The sequence below is a fragment of the Mobula birostris genome, chromosome 12 (assembly GCF_030028105.1).
Source record: "Mobula birostris isolate sMobBir1 chromosome 12, sMobBir1.hap1, whole genome shotgun sequence".
NCBI lineage: Eukaryota > Metazoa > Chordata > Chondrichthyes > Myliobatiformes > Myliobatidae > Mobula > Mobula birostris.
In genome coordinates this window covers 92,242,280-92,257,580 of record NC_092381.1, presented here as the reverse complement: position 1 = coordinate 92,257,580, position 15,301 = coordinate 92,242,280, and the positions used below count along the sequence as shown (strand labels likewise).

At 41.1% G+C, this 15,301-nt stretch overlaps 1 protein-coding gene across 1 annotated transcript in view; it reads left to right on the top strand.

The window, feature by feature from the left end:
• Nucleotides 1–15,301, top strand: part of pappa2 (pappalysin 2) — a 507,671-nt gene that overhangs the window by 305,113 nt on the left and 187,257 nt on the right. The window contains exon 6 of the mRNA XM_072274753.1: nucleotides 13,958–14,079. Coding sequence (XP_072130854.1) covers nucleotides 13,958–14,079 — 122 coding nt within the window. The remainder of the gene's footprint in view (nucleotides 1–13,957; nucleotides 14,080–15,301) is intronic.

Genomic DNA, 15,301 nt, shown 5'->3' with positions numbered 1-15,301 from the left:
GATTCCTTTGAATATAAAAGATTGAGGGGATATTTGATAGAGGTATACAGGATTATAATGGGTAGAGATAGGGTAAATGCAAGCAGGCTTTTTCTGCTGAGGCTGGGTGGGACTACACAAAGAGGTCACTGGTTAAGAGTGAAAGGTGAAAAGTTTAATGAAACATTGAGGGTTGTGAGAGTGTGAAATGAGTTGTCAGCGAGTGGTGCATGCAAGGTTGATTTCAACGTTTAAGATAGGTACTTGGATGGGAGGGGTACGAAGGGCTATGGTCCTGGTGTAGGTTGATGGGAGTAGGTGGACTAGATGTGACAAAGAGCCTGTTTCTGTGCTGTACTTTTCTATGACTAAATCCAGGACACATGCACGAGTGCAAAGTTCTACCTCAGGAGGTCACAAGGCTGATAGAAAGTGGACAGTTTGAAAATTGACTGAAGAAGCATCAGTAGAGAATTGTGTTAAATCTTTCTTCTCTTTGTACCTTCCTTAATGCCAGATAATAGTGAGCAGTAAAATTTGAAGGTTCAGATGTAAGTGCCAATGCATCAATTATTTAAGAGATCCTCAAGACTCTGATTTATATCAAAACATGTATTGCTGATTCATTTTATTACATCTGGTTGGTAGCGTGCAAAAGTTGAGTTACTTTAGCAATAGAAAGCCTTGTGCTACTAATACACAGATCCAAGTTCAGATGCCCACCATGGCAGTTGTGGAATTACATTTCAGTTAATAATCTGGGATGTTAGTAATGATGGCCACTTGAAGCTGCTAGATGATTGTAAAGATAAACAATCTATCAATACCCACTGGGAGGGTGGAGGTGGATCTTACCTGACATTGCTTAAATATGATTCCTGTCCTAGGTTGATTCTCAGAAATAGCTTTGTGAGCCATTCATCTGCTGCAAGGCAGTTAGAGATGGGCATTAAATGTTGACTTGGCTAATGGTGCCCAGAAAGATAAATACATTTAAAAATAGGCCGATACTAGAATAACACTTTTGCATTTTCTGCAACCCTGGAAGCTTGGCAGAAATTGAGAGAAGAATCATCTCTCTCACCCCCACAGAACCCCAGTATTCACTGTGTACTATGATACACTGGACACGAGACAATCCATTGCTGGTTTTACTTAGCTACCTGTTAACCATAAGAACATAGAAGATACAAATCTACAGCACATTACAGGCCCTTCAGCCCACAATGTTGTGCCGACCGTGTAACCTGCTCTAGAAACTGCCTAGAATTACCCTACCACATAGCCCTCTATTTTTCTAAGCTCCAGGTACCTATTTAGGAGCCTCTTAAAAGACCCTATTGTATCCGCCTCTACCACCATCACCGGCAGTGCATTCCAGGCACCCATCACTCACTATGTGAAAAACTTACCCCTCATATCCCCTCTGTACCTACTTCTAAGCACCTTAAAACTATGCCCCCTTGTGTTAGCCATTTCAGACCTGGGAAAAGCCTCTGGCAATCCACATGATCAATGCCTTTCATCATCTTTTGCACCTCTATCAGGTTACGCCTCATTCTCCATCACTCCAAGGAGAAAAGGCCAAGTTCACTCAACCTATTCTCATAAGGCACACTCTCCAATCCAGGCAACGTCCTTATAAGTCTCCTCTGTACTCTTTCTGTAGTAGACAGGGCGGTAATTGGCTGGGTTGGACTTGTCCTGTTTTTATGTACAGGACATACCTGGGCATTTTCCACATTGCCAGGTAGATGAAAAAGTATTCATCCCCTTTATAATTACTATGCTAACTTTCTTCAGGTGCAAGATTGTTTATTCAATTTGTTGATGTAGGAAGTTGGAGGATCACCTGTTTTCAGTTAATTCATAAGAATAAATGCCCCCTCTCTCTGTTATGTCCAATAGTATGATAGATTTTCAACAGACCAAGCCAAAATGAAGCCTAAAGAGCATTCAAGACAAGTTAGGGAAATTATAATAGAGAAGCACAAATCTGGGGATGGGTACAAGACCATCCCAAAGGCACAGGACATATCACAGAGCTCCGTGTAGTCCGCTGTGAAAAAAGTGAAACAAATATGAAACTGCAGCTACACTGCTTATGCCAGGCTGCCCCTCTAAACTTAGTTGCTGGAGAAGTATGCCACTTGTAAGAGAAGTTACTGTAACACCAACAGTCACTCTGAGTGAGCTTCCAAAGTCATTCACTGCAACTGGAGATGAAGTTCATTGTGAAGGGCTTGCATGGAAAGGGTATTTATGGAAGAATGGCAAGGAAGAAGCCCTGGCTAAAAAAATAAATACCCTTGCCTAAAAAGACTTTGCAAAGTGTCACTTAGAAGAAACTGTAAAGATGTGGAAGAAAGTCTTGTGGTCAGATGAGACTAAAATGGAATGTTTTGTCCTCAACGTTAGGCATTACATGTGGCGTAAATCTAATACTGCTCATCAGCCAGATAATACCATCCCTACTGTGAAGTATGGTGGAGGTAGCATCATGCTATGGGGATGCTTTTCAGCAGCAGGGACTGGAAATCTCATCAGGGATGATTGGAAGATGAATGCTGCTAAATATAGAGAGATAAAACCCTGCTAGCCTCTGCTGGAAAGCTGAAACTGGGGAGGAACATAAGAAGTAGGAGCAGGAGTAGGCCATCTGGCCCATCGAACCTGCTCTGCCATTCAATAAGATCATAGCTGATCTCCACCTACTTCTCTTTTCCCCATAACCTTTCATTTCCCTACTATGCAAAAATCTATCCAATCTTGTCTTAAATATATTTACTGAGGTAGCGTTCACTGCTTCATCGGGCAGAGAAATCCTCAGATTCAGTACTCCCAGAGAAAAGTAGTTCCTCCTCATCTCCATTCTAAATCTACTCCCCTGAATCTTGAGGCTATGTGCCCTAGTTCTAGTCTCACCTACCAGTGGAAACAACTTTCTTGCCTCTATCTTATCTATCCCTTTCATAATTTTATATGTTTCTATAAGATCTCTCATCCTTCTGAATTCCAGCGGGCACAGTCCCAGGCGACTCAATCTTTCCTCATAGTCTAACCCCCTCATCTCTGGAATCAACCTGGTGAACCTCCTTTGCACCGCCTCCGAAGCCAATATATCCTTCTTCAAATAAGGGGGCCAGAACTGCACGCAGTTCTCCAGGTGCGGCCTCACCAGTACCCTGTACAGTTGCGGTATAACCTCCCTGCTTTTAAATTCAATCATTCTAGCAATGAAGCCAACATTCCATTTGCCTTCTTGATAGCCTGCTGCACCTGCAAACCAACCTTCTGTGATTCATGCATAATCACTCCTAAGTCCCTCTGCACAGCAGCATGCTGCAATTATTTTTACCATTTAAATAATCATCTGCTTTCATTTTTCCAAAGTGGATGACATCGTATTTACCAAAATTGTACTCCACCTGCCAGACCCTTGCCCACTCACTTAACCTATCTATATCTCTCTGCAGACTCTCTGTATCTTCTGCACAATTAGTTTTTCCACTCAATTTAGTATCATTAGCAAACTTAGATACTCTAGTTGCATTCCATCTTGGACAATGTCTCCCATCCACTACGTAATGTACTGGCTGGGCACAGGAGTACATTCAGCCAGAGGCTCATTCCACTGAGATGCAACACAGAGCGTCATAGGAAGTCATTCCTGCCGTGGCCATCAAACTTTACAACTCCTCCCTTGGAGGGTCAGACACCCTGAGCCGATAGGCTGGTCCTGAACTTATTTCCTGGCACAATTTACATATTACTATTTAACTATTTATGGTTTTATTACTATTTCTTATTTATGGTGCAACTGTAATGAAAACCAATTTCCCCCGGGATCAATAAAGTATGACTATGACTACAGTCGGGCCCCCCTTGCAGAATGTTAATGTATATCGTGAACAGTTGCGGGCTTAGTATCGACCCCTGTGGCACACCACTCACCACTGATTGCCAACCAGAGAAACACCCATGTGTCCCAACTCACTGCTTTCTGTTAATTAACCAATCCTCTATCCATGCTAATACATCATCCTCTACTCTGTACATTCTTATCTTATGGATGTCTTTTATGTGGCACCTTCTGGAAATCCAAGTGTATAATGCCCATCTGTTCCCCTCTATCCACTACACTTGTTATATCCTCTAAGAATGCCAGTAAGTTTGTCAAACATGACCTGCCTTTGCTGAATCCATGCTGTGTCTGCCTGATGATCCATTTCTTTCCAGATGTCTTGCTATTTCTTCTTTAATGATAGCTTCAAGCATTTTCCCAACTACAGATGTTAAACTAACTGGCCTATAGTTATCCTGCTTTTGCCTACATCCTTTTTTCAACAGTGGTGTGACATTCGCTGTCTTCCAATCTGCCAGGACCTACTCAGTGTCCAGAGAATTTTGATAAATCATCACCAAAGCCTTTATCACAACTTCTGCCATTTATTTCAGTACCCTTAAATACATCCCATCACTACCAGATTTCTTGTCTATCTTCAGGCCCACAAATTTGCTCAGCACTAACTCTTTAGTAATAACAGTCATATCGAGGTCCTCACCTCCCTTTGCATCCATAACATCTCTCTTTGGCATGTTAGATGTGTCCTCCCTGTGAAGACCAGCACAAAATAGTCGTTCAAAGCCTCGGCCCATTTCCTCATTTCCCAATATCAATTCCCTCTTCTCGTCCTTCAAGAGATCCTACATTCACTTTAGCCATCCTTTTCTGCTTTATATAGTTATAAAAACTTGTACTGTCCATTTTTATGTTTTCATAATCTAACTTCCCTTTCTTCATTGCTCGCTTCGTGGTACTTTGTTGCTTTTTAAAGTTTTCGCAATCTTCCAGTTTCCCACTACTTTTGGCAACTTTGTATATACAAGCTTTTAGTTTGATGCCTCCTTTTATTTCCTTAGTTATCCAGGACTGGCTCTTCCCACCCTTACTGTTCTTGCTTTTAACTGGAATATACTTTTGTTGAGCATCGTGAAAAATCCCTTCGAAAGTCTTCCACTGTTCCTCAACTGTTCCATCATATAGCCTGTGTTCCCAGTTTACACTAGCCAAATCCTCCCTCAGCCATTGTAGTCTCCATTGTTTAGGCATAATACACTGGTTTTAGATTGAACAGTTGCACCCTCCATTTGTATGAGAAGTTCAATCATACTGTGATCACTCTTTCAAGAGTTTTCGTAACTACAAGATCACAAATTTTACCTGTCTCATTGCACAGGATGAATTCTAAGATAGCATGTTCCCTTGTAGGTTCAGTAACATGCTGCATTCTATGAAGTCCTCCTCAAGACTGCCTCAACCAACTTGATTCACCCAATTTATGTGCAAGTTAAAGTCCCCCATGATAACTGCTATTCCAGTCTTACATGCTTCAGACATTTCTCTGTTTATAGTCTGTGCCAGTGTAATGTTATTATTCAGTGGCCGGTAGACAACTTCCACTAGTGATTTTTTCTCCCTTTATTATTCCTAATCACTACCCAGGGGGATTCAACATTCTGTTCCTCAGATTTTACATCGTCTCTCACTATCTCCCTGATCTCATCTTTAATTAAGAGTGTACCCCACCTCCCTTACCTCCTGCCTATCCTTCCATATTACCTGATATCCTTGGATATTTAATTCCCAATCATCTCCACCCTGCAACCACATCTCTGTAGTGGCCACTAAATCATACCTCTTTGTACTGATTTGTGCCTCAAGTTCACTGACTTTGTTTCGAATACTATAAGCATTCAAATAAAGTACGTTTACACTCATTGTGCTTTTAAGATCCTGTAACCTTTTACTCTTTTGCACTTGACTTTTCTTCACTTCACTCTTACTTTCTCTTTTTTATATTTTGTTTTTTCTCTATCTTTATCCACACTTTTCTTTTTTACTTTATCCATACTTCTCCAATCTGTTGAACCCACCCCCTACTATATATCTCTACAACCCTAGTTATGCAAATCACCAGGATCTAGGTCCCATCACGGTTCAGGTGGAGCCCGTCCCATTGGTACAGTTCCCTCCTTCACCAATACTGGTGCCAGTTTCCTATGAATTCAGACCCACTTCTCCCACACCAATTTTTCAGCCACGCATTTAACTCTCTAATCTTCTTGACCCTATGCCAATTTGCACATGGTTCAGGTAGTAATCCAGAGATTACTACCTTTTTGGTTCTGCTTTTTAATTTAGTCCCTAGCTGCTCAAATTCCCTCAGCAGAACCCCTTTCCTCATTCTACCTATGTCACTGGTATCTCTCCCCTCCCACTGCAAATTCCTCTGTAGGTCAGATAAGATGTCCTGAACCCTGGCACCAGGCAGGCAACACAGCCTTCGGGACGCTCTATCCTCGCGACAGAGAACTCTATCTATTCCCCTGACTGTACTATCCCCAATTACCCATTTCTCCCCTCTTGAATGGCTCCCTGAACTATGGTGCCACAGTTAAGTTGCACATCCTTCCTACAGACCCACACTCTCATCCACACAGGGAGCAAAAATCTCACACCTGTTGGAGAAGCTCAAGGGCTGAGTCTCTTCCAGCATCTGGATTCCACTACCCACCTCACTTGCAGTTACATCCTCTTGTCCCTGACCACAGACCGAATTTGAGGCAGTTAATCTAATGGGTGTGACTACCTCCTGAAACAGAGAAACCAGGTAACTCTCCCCCTCCCTGATGTGATGCAGTGTTTGAAGCTCAGATTCCAGGTCATCAACTTTGAGCATGAGTTCCTAGAGCAGCCAACACTTGCTGTAAATGTGGTCACCAGGAGCCACAATGGGGTCCATCAGCTCCCACATCATACAGCTACAGCACATCACCTGATCCTGGATCATCCCTTTATTTAATTAGCTGTAATTTAGTGACTTTTTATTCAACCACTACAACAGCCTTACCTGCCACTCGCCTGTGCCTCCTCGCCAAAGATTCAAGTTCCCACTCCTATACTGGTCCTCTCACACAATAGCCGCTCTGCTTTGACCCTGCTTTACTTTTATTTGCTCCTGCTAATGAATCGCAAATCAATTAGTCAGCTGCTAATGCACTGGTCCCTGCGAAATGCTCCTTTTTAAAATTCTTCTCCCCAGTTGTGCAAAGCTCTCTCTTTTCGAATCAATTGGTCTGCCGCTAATGTGCCAAGCCCCGTGAAATGCACCATTTTAAAACTCTTCTCCCTGATGTGTGAAGCTTTCTCTCTCTCTCTTTGAATTGATTGGTCTGTAAGAACAATATGGAGTGGCTAAAAATGAAGAAAATCGATGTCCTTGAGTGGCCCAGAGTTCTGACCTTAACCCGAATGAACAGATCTGGCAAGACCTCAAGATTGCTGTTCACTGCTGCTCTTCAGCTCTCCAGCTAACCTGGCACAGCTTGAGCAATTAAACAAGGAGGAATGGGCAAATCTTGCTCCATCACATTGTGCAAAGCTTATAGTTGCTTATCTTAAAAAGCTTTGCTGTGAGACGTGGCTCAACTAAGTATTAGGCAAAGGGGTTGAATTCTTTTGAACTGCCGACATTTCAGTTTTTGAATTTTTAGTTTTCCATGCTTTATAATTTTTCCTGTTTTCTGGGCTCTGTGAAAAGAAAATTCACAAATAAAAATTCTCAGTTAAATTGATCAAAATCCTTGGTTGTTGTACTTATTTATGTGAACAAGAGGTTGGGGGCTGAATACTTTTACAAAGCACTGTATATTTCATCCAATGTACAAAAATCTATCTGTCAATGATAAATTTATTTGCTATTGTCTGATTTCATATCCTACCGGTTTAATATTTGGCATATGGTTCAGTTACATAAATGAGGATTGACAGATGCTCTTGCATTGACCACTCAGCAAGCGACCACCTTCCTTAGTCCAGCTGCGCATCTCTGTCATTTCTCAATTCCCTAATTTCGTACATTCTTAGAGTGAAATTATTTGTGCCGGGTTTTGCCAAAAACTTTTTGAAAATCCAAATGTATGATGAACTTTCATATCTTCAAATCAGTGCAGGAGGTGAGTGTAGCCTGACTTTTCTTTTCTAAATCAGATGGATGTGTTCTTCAGTGTCCCTCACATAAATTATCTTATCATCTACTCCTTGGCATCAAGAATGTTTGCTAAATAAGTGTCTCCTGCACCATGTGTTTTCCTTGCCCTACTTTTTGACATTAAGGTGATCAGGATACAAGCATGGTACTAGGAGCAGGAGTGGATTTTTGCCCCCTCCAACTTGCTCTGCTATTTAATTAAATAACTAGTAATATTTATTTTCCACTCATCTGACTTGCTTCCTTAACCTTTAATTCCCTCATCCAATAGAAGTGCCTGTAAGCTTTTGAAGCAGATACTTACATCCAAATATCTGTCCCTTTAAGATATGTGTGCACATGAAGTCCCTCTCATTTATTGCTTTAGATTAACCCGCTTAGCAACAGCTCAAACTATTGGGAGGGCTTGCTTCATGGCAACATATTAATCAGAAATTAACACAGAGAGGGAGTGCAAAGACAGATGTTTCAGCTTTGGCCTGAATTAAGAACTGTTTGACATCAAACTCTTATATTGCTTTTAAATTTATTGACTCTGCTGAATGGTGTTATTCTTAAGCCATTTTCCACAATGAGATGTCAAAAGAATTCTGGGCTGGATTTGCTACAGTGAGAGACAATGTCTACCCACAAGAAATGATTAGAAACCTTGATTACTATTGGCTCACAATGCGCTGGAGGTACTCAGCAGGTCAGTCAGCATCCGTTGAAAAGATTAGTCGACGTTTCGGGCCGAAACCCTTCGTCACGATATCTGAATGGGAATGGGAAGCAAATGTCCATACATGGCCTCCTCTTCTGCCATAATGAGGCTAAACTCGGGTTGAAGAAGCAACACCTCATATACCGTCTAGGTACTCTCCAGCCCCTTGGTATGAACATAGAATTCTCCAACTTCCGGTAACTCCCTCCCCCTCCCTTCCTCTATCCCTATTTTACATCACCTCCCTCATAGTTCCGCCTCCTTCTACTACTGCGCATTGTTCTCCTGCCAATCGCCTCCCTGCTTCCTCCCCCACCCCTTTGTCTTTCAAATTACTGTTTTTTTCAACTACTAGCATTCTTCAAACCCTCCCCAAAGATCTTCCTTCAGTCCTGACGAAGGGTTTCGGCCTGAAACGTCGACTAATCATTTCAACTGATGCTGACTGACCTGCTGAGTTCCTCCAGCGCATTGTGAGTGTTCCTTTGACAACAGCATCTGCAGATTATTTTGTGTTTACGATTATCAGTGGCTGCCTGGTGTTTTACTTAATTTGTTTGATCCGAGATTGCATTTGCTTATCGAGGGGTGGGGTAGTGTTCTGGAAATACTCTGCTCTCTCGTTGGTTATGCAAGGACCAGAATGGAAAGTTGCAGACCTGTGTTGAGGGCAGCATTAAACACTAGAAAGATAGAAATTGATAGAAATAATATAATTCATCTTGTTGACTGGTGCCAGTCAGTGGTGATATAATTCTGGCTGTTCAGTTTCCCTTTGGAGAATAAATAAGCGAGGTATAATTCATAGCAGAACAAATTATACAATCACAGGCTTAAAGGAGCCAAATGTTTATTTTTCCAATTTTGCAAAGTGATGACGTTCTTCAAAAATATCATTTTCAATTTTTATAAACTATGTTGCCAAGTATTGATTAAAGCAGAATTCTACCCTCTGTTGCTCTGTTATTAGGCAGCTGGAGAGTCCGATTAGTTTGGCAACTACTTCGCTTGGATTAGGATCATTATTTGACATTCCCACTGATTGCACAGAAAGCATACGCATTCTTAAATTGTGTTTCTCTTGTTTTTATTTTGTATTACATTGTTTTCCATCATTTTCTCAGGGTCTCATCAGCCTTTGCCAAGTGATATGGTAAGTCTTCCCGGGACTTCCTTCTGAGGTTTGCCTGATAAAGCAGTTGATCTACCCTGAGCACATATTCACCACTGTTTAGCAGATGACCTGCCATTTGCAGTACAGTTCTCAAACCCAATTCCAGCTGTTCCACGTTTTCTTGGCCCTTCTATGTTGCAGAAATATGACCAATTATTTCATTATCATCTCAATCACTGAATTTATAAGTTATTTATTTTACAAGATGGATGTCATCCAAGCATTTATTTTAAGCACAAACAAAAGTTACAGGTGTTTCCCTGGATTTTGACCATCCAATTTAAGTACAGCCTATACATACAAAAAAAAATATTTGGGAGACTGGTGGAATGGATTTGCTGACAATTACATCTTTTACTTAGGTGGGAATGTAGTTTATCGTAACAACACTACATCTTTCAGAGAAATCTGAATGGTTAGAATAAATACCCTGGTTTAACTAAACATTGCCCTTGGATGGTCTATGTTAAATATATGCAGGGTGGCCTTATTTCTGATTTGCTAACTGATCGGGGTATTGGTTTATTAGGCAAGTTAGGCCAATTGGCCCATTTCATCATGACTGATGCACTTTTCCTCTCAGTCCCAATCTCCTGCCCTCTCCCTGTATCCGTTCATGCCCTGACTAATCAAGAATCTATCAACGTCTGCCTAAATACGTGTTCAAAATTTTGCGTACCTCTATCAGGTCCCTGTTCAGACCTCCTCTCCAGGGGAATCTGGAACATAGAGCACAGGACAGTATGTCACAAGAACTGACCTTTTGGCCCACAACCTGTACCAACCTGATTAAACAAGTAATTAAATGCCTAACTAAATTAATTCCTTCTGCCTACGCAATGTCCATATGCATACATTCTCTGCAAATTTCTGAGCCTATCTAAGTGCCTCTTAAATACCCCTTTCATATTTGCATGGGTTATGTTTTATAACTTCAAAACATTAAATTAATTCAGAGAAGACGCACGGGAGTTCTAAATGCAGGACTAGCTTTGTCTTTACTTTAAGCGAGGTGCAAACGTATCACATGGGTAGCATAATATAAGATCACAAGATCATAAGATATAGGAGGAGAATTAGGCCATTCGGCCTGTTGAGTCTGCTCTGCCATTTCATCATGGCTGATCCAATTTCCTCTCTGCCCCAATCTCCTGCCAACTCCCCAAATCCCTCTATGCCTTGACCAATCAAGAATCTATCAACCTCTACCATAAGTATACATACAGGCTTGGCCTCCATGGCTGCCTGTGGCAACAAATTCCACTGATTCACCACTGTCTGGATAAAGAAATTTCTCCTTATCTCCGTTCTAACAGGAAGCCTCTCAATTCTGAGGCTGTGTCATTGGGTCTTAGACTCTCCCACCACAGGAAATATCCTCTCCACATCTACTCTATCAAGGCCTTTCACCATTCGAAAGGTTTCAATGAGATTACCCCTCATTCTTCTGAATACAGGGCCAGAGCTATCAATTACTCTTCATATGACAAGCCACTCAAACCTGGAATCATTTTCATGAACCACCTTTGAGCCATCTACCCTCCTTTGATCCCTACCCAATTTGAATATTCCCTCTTCTCCACTCTCCAATTGGACAGAAGATACAGAAGCTTGAGAGTACACAAGTTTGGTTCTTTGTACCAAGATACAGTGTAAAGCTTCTTTTTATGTGCCATCCAATGAGATCATTTCCTACATAAGCTCATTGAGGTAGTGAAAAGAAGACAATGCAGAATAGAGTGTTGCAGCTACAGAGAAAGTGTGGTGCAGAGAGACAAGTAAAGTGCTGGGGCCATGACATGGTAGACTGGGAGATCAAGAGTTCATCTTTCAGTGTAAGAGTGGCCCATTGAAGGGTCTGATAACAGTGGGATAGAACGGTCTGATAACACTAGGACAGAAGGGTCTGATAACAGTGGGATAGAACGGTCTGATAACACTAGGACAGAAGGGTCTGATAACAGTGGGATAGAATGGTCTGATAACAGTGGGACAGAAGGGTCTAATAACAGTGGGATAGAACGGTCTGATAACACTGGGACAGAAGGGTCTGATAACAGTGGGATAGAATGGTCTGATAACAGTGGGACAGAAGGGTCTGATAACAGTGGGATAGAACGGTCTGATAACAGTGGGACAGAAGGGTCTGATAACAGTGGGATAGAATGGTCTGATAACACTAGGACAGAAGGGTCTAATAATAGTAGGATAGAACGGTCTGATAACACTAGGACAGAAGGGTCTGATAACAGTGGGATAGAACGGTCTGATAATAGTGGGACAGAAGGGTCTGATAACAGTGGGATAGAATGGTCTGATAACAGTGGGACAGAAGGGTCTGATAACAGTGGGATAGAACGGTCTGATAACACTAGGTCTGATAACACTTTGACACCAAAGATTGAAGCCTGAAGGTCAAAGACTGTAGTCAGCAAGTTCAGGAGTTGAGACCCGATCACTGAAGCACTCGGGCTGTGGGTCCATAAGTGCATTGGAGGCTGGAGGCCAGGAGGTGGCCTGTCCTGGAATTGGAGGTCTTTCAGTGTATGTGCGTTGCAAGGGGAAAGGGGCTTGCTTTGCTGTTATTATTTTGTTTTGCTGTTGGGTTATGCTGTTGCTGCTTGTGCTGTTCTGCTGAACATTGTGGGCATGTTTTGTTGCTGCTGGAATGTATGGTGACACTTGTGGGCTGCCCCAGCACATCCTTAGGTTGTATTGGTCATTAACACATGTAACACATTTCATTGTATGTTTTGGTATACATGTGATAAATAAATGAACCCTAATCTGAAACTGTTGTTTGAACTCTTACATGGAGCATGGGAAGTGTGACTTTCTCTTGAAATTCTAGCTAGGAAGCTGCTTTATTTTAATTCCTGTACATGTGGAAAAAATGGTTCAGAATGATTTTTTTATGTTGTTGTTATATTAAACCAAGAGAATAAAAGCAAAGTGTGAATTACATAAGTTCTATTCTCTGCCATTCTTTTTCTTAAGATATACTTTGAAGTGCACCAACCATGGGTAAAGCCCACTGCTCTTTGAATTTGCGTATTACCCCTATGTTCTAACTGTTTGTGTTAAGCACTACATTACCACACCTACCTTGTCTTCCAAGAACTGTTCCCCAGATATTTAAAAAACACACAGATTTATCTTCAACAAGTACCTGTGAGTTGATAATCTTACGTCATAAAACACTTGAATGCCATGATGAAATGAAGTGCAAGGTATTAGTGGACTGGTGAACAATGATAGTCTGAATGAATTCCAGTTTCTGTACTTGAGAATTTATTTAAAAAATATATTCTGAAAGAATTTTAGAAATTACATTGGAATAGAATGTTTTAGTAATTTATTTTATGTAAACCAGATTCTTTTTTAAAATAGGATTTTGTTTCTAAAATTTACAATTTGTAAATGCAACAGTGATAATCTATTTTATTATTTTTTAGATTTACTGGCGGAGATTGATATCTGGTTTTATTGATATCCTCAAGGGTATTTTATTATTATTTTGCTTATTGATTGTTAAGTGCCTTTAGATAGCAAGAAGACTTTAAAAATTGTCTTTCTTGCACTTCTTGCTCTGTTTTTATACCTGCACATAGTCGGTCTTAATTTTTCCTGTTGTCTTATCTTGCTTCCGCTCCTGAAGCGGCTGGCTTTCTGCTACTGTTCAGAGCTTGAGCAGCGTCTGTTGATAGATAAGCTAACAGTGCATGAGGTTACAAATATCTCTTTGTCTCTTCACCAATTATACTCAAACGTAGGAGATATCGTTGAGTGAATTCCTTCATGATCTATTGGGGGTACAGGGCTATTTACATCCTGTCATTAGCCATTTCAACTTGGACTGATGATTTATACAGATCTCTCCCTGTCCCTGTGACTTGGTTACTCACTGAATAAAATGAGGGCAATATTAAATTGGCCTTTTAAGTTAATAATTTTTTTCAGTATGACCTTGATTTTGCCCATTTTACGATTAAGATGATATGCAATTGCATGAATCTCAAAACTTCTTATTTTTCTCCTCTTCTGCAGAGAGGAGGGCACATTGTGTGGAGATTGTGATGAAAATGGAAAATTCTATCAGTACGCGCACACAGCCTCGTCACCTCGTGTCTGTGATGCATCAGGCTACTGGACTCCTGAAGAGGCAGTAGGTAAGAGCAAGGTGTTCAAGAGGCGAAGCAATACACCACCACCCACCATTCCCCTTTGGTGCAAGTGCCCATTTATTCTGCAACTAGGCTTTGGTTTAATTTCATTATGTTTTCTCTTTTAAAGCACTTCGACTCTTAGCTTATTCTTCCAATTTATTACAGAACATTAAATCACATTTTTACAGGCTTCTCTTTACAGCTGATTTTGGTTTATAACTTTACAGAACCATTTGAAGCATCAAGGCGTGTGTGTGTGTGTGTGTGTGTGTGTGTGCAATCCTCCTAAAATGTAAAATAATTGCCCTCACTTGTTAGAAATACAAATAAATCAAATATCCACAAATCCTTTCATTGTGATGTCAGAATTTAGATTTAAGTAGTACTGAAGTGTTACGCACAAGACTGTGGGTTATGAAGCCTCCCCCCAGGACCTTTTCAAATCCTCCTCCTCTTACTTCAAATATATATTCCCTAGTTTTAGGCTCTTCTTCCTTGGAGAAAAGTATGATCATCCACCTTTCCTCGGGATGGTACTGAGAATCATGAGAGCACATGATCTCTGTAAGTGGCAGAAAGAATGTACACAACTCAGATTGCCCAGACACTTGCTCTATTTGTGGACGGGTCTCTGGTCTCCATGATGGCCTTAGTACCCATTTCCAAACCCACAAAATCCAGGTGACTCCATTAGAAAGAATGACTTTGGAATTTAGCTATTTTATCAAAGCTTGGAGCAATGACTTCTTGGCAGATCCGAAAGCTGACAAATCCAAAAGAAGATGAAGGGACCACATTAACAGAGTACCCACTCAATGTCCTGACCAATGAAGATACTGTAAGCCTGTAAAATACTGCCTTCTCTACCTTGTCTATATAGTTCACCACTTTCAAGGAACTATGTAGCTACACCTCTGGGTGTCTCTGTTTTCTCCAGGCCCCTACCATTTCCTGCACCATTTGTCTGTATCATGTTGCCTTTGCTACTTACAATACTTTGAACACAGGACATAGAACAATACAGCACAGGAACAGGCTCTTTGGGCGACAATGGTGTGCCAACTAAACTAATCCCCTCTGCCTACACAATGCCCATACCCTTCCATTTTCTTCACATTCATGTGCCTATCTAAGCAGCTCTTAGAAGACTCTAATATATCTGTCTCTACCACCACCCTAGGTAATACATTCCAGATATCCACCATTCAGTGTTAAAAAAAAACTT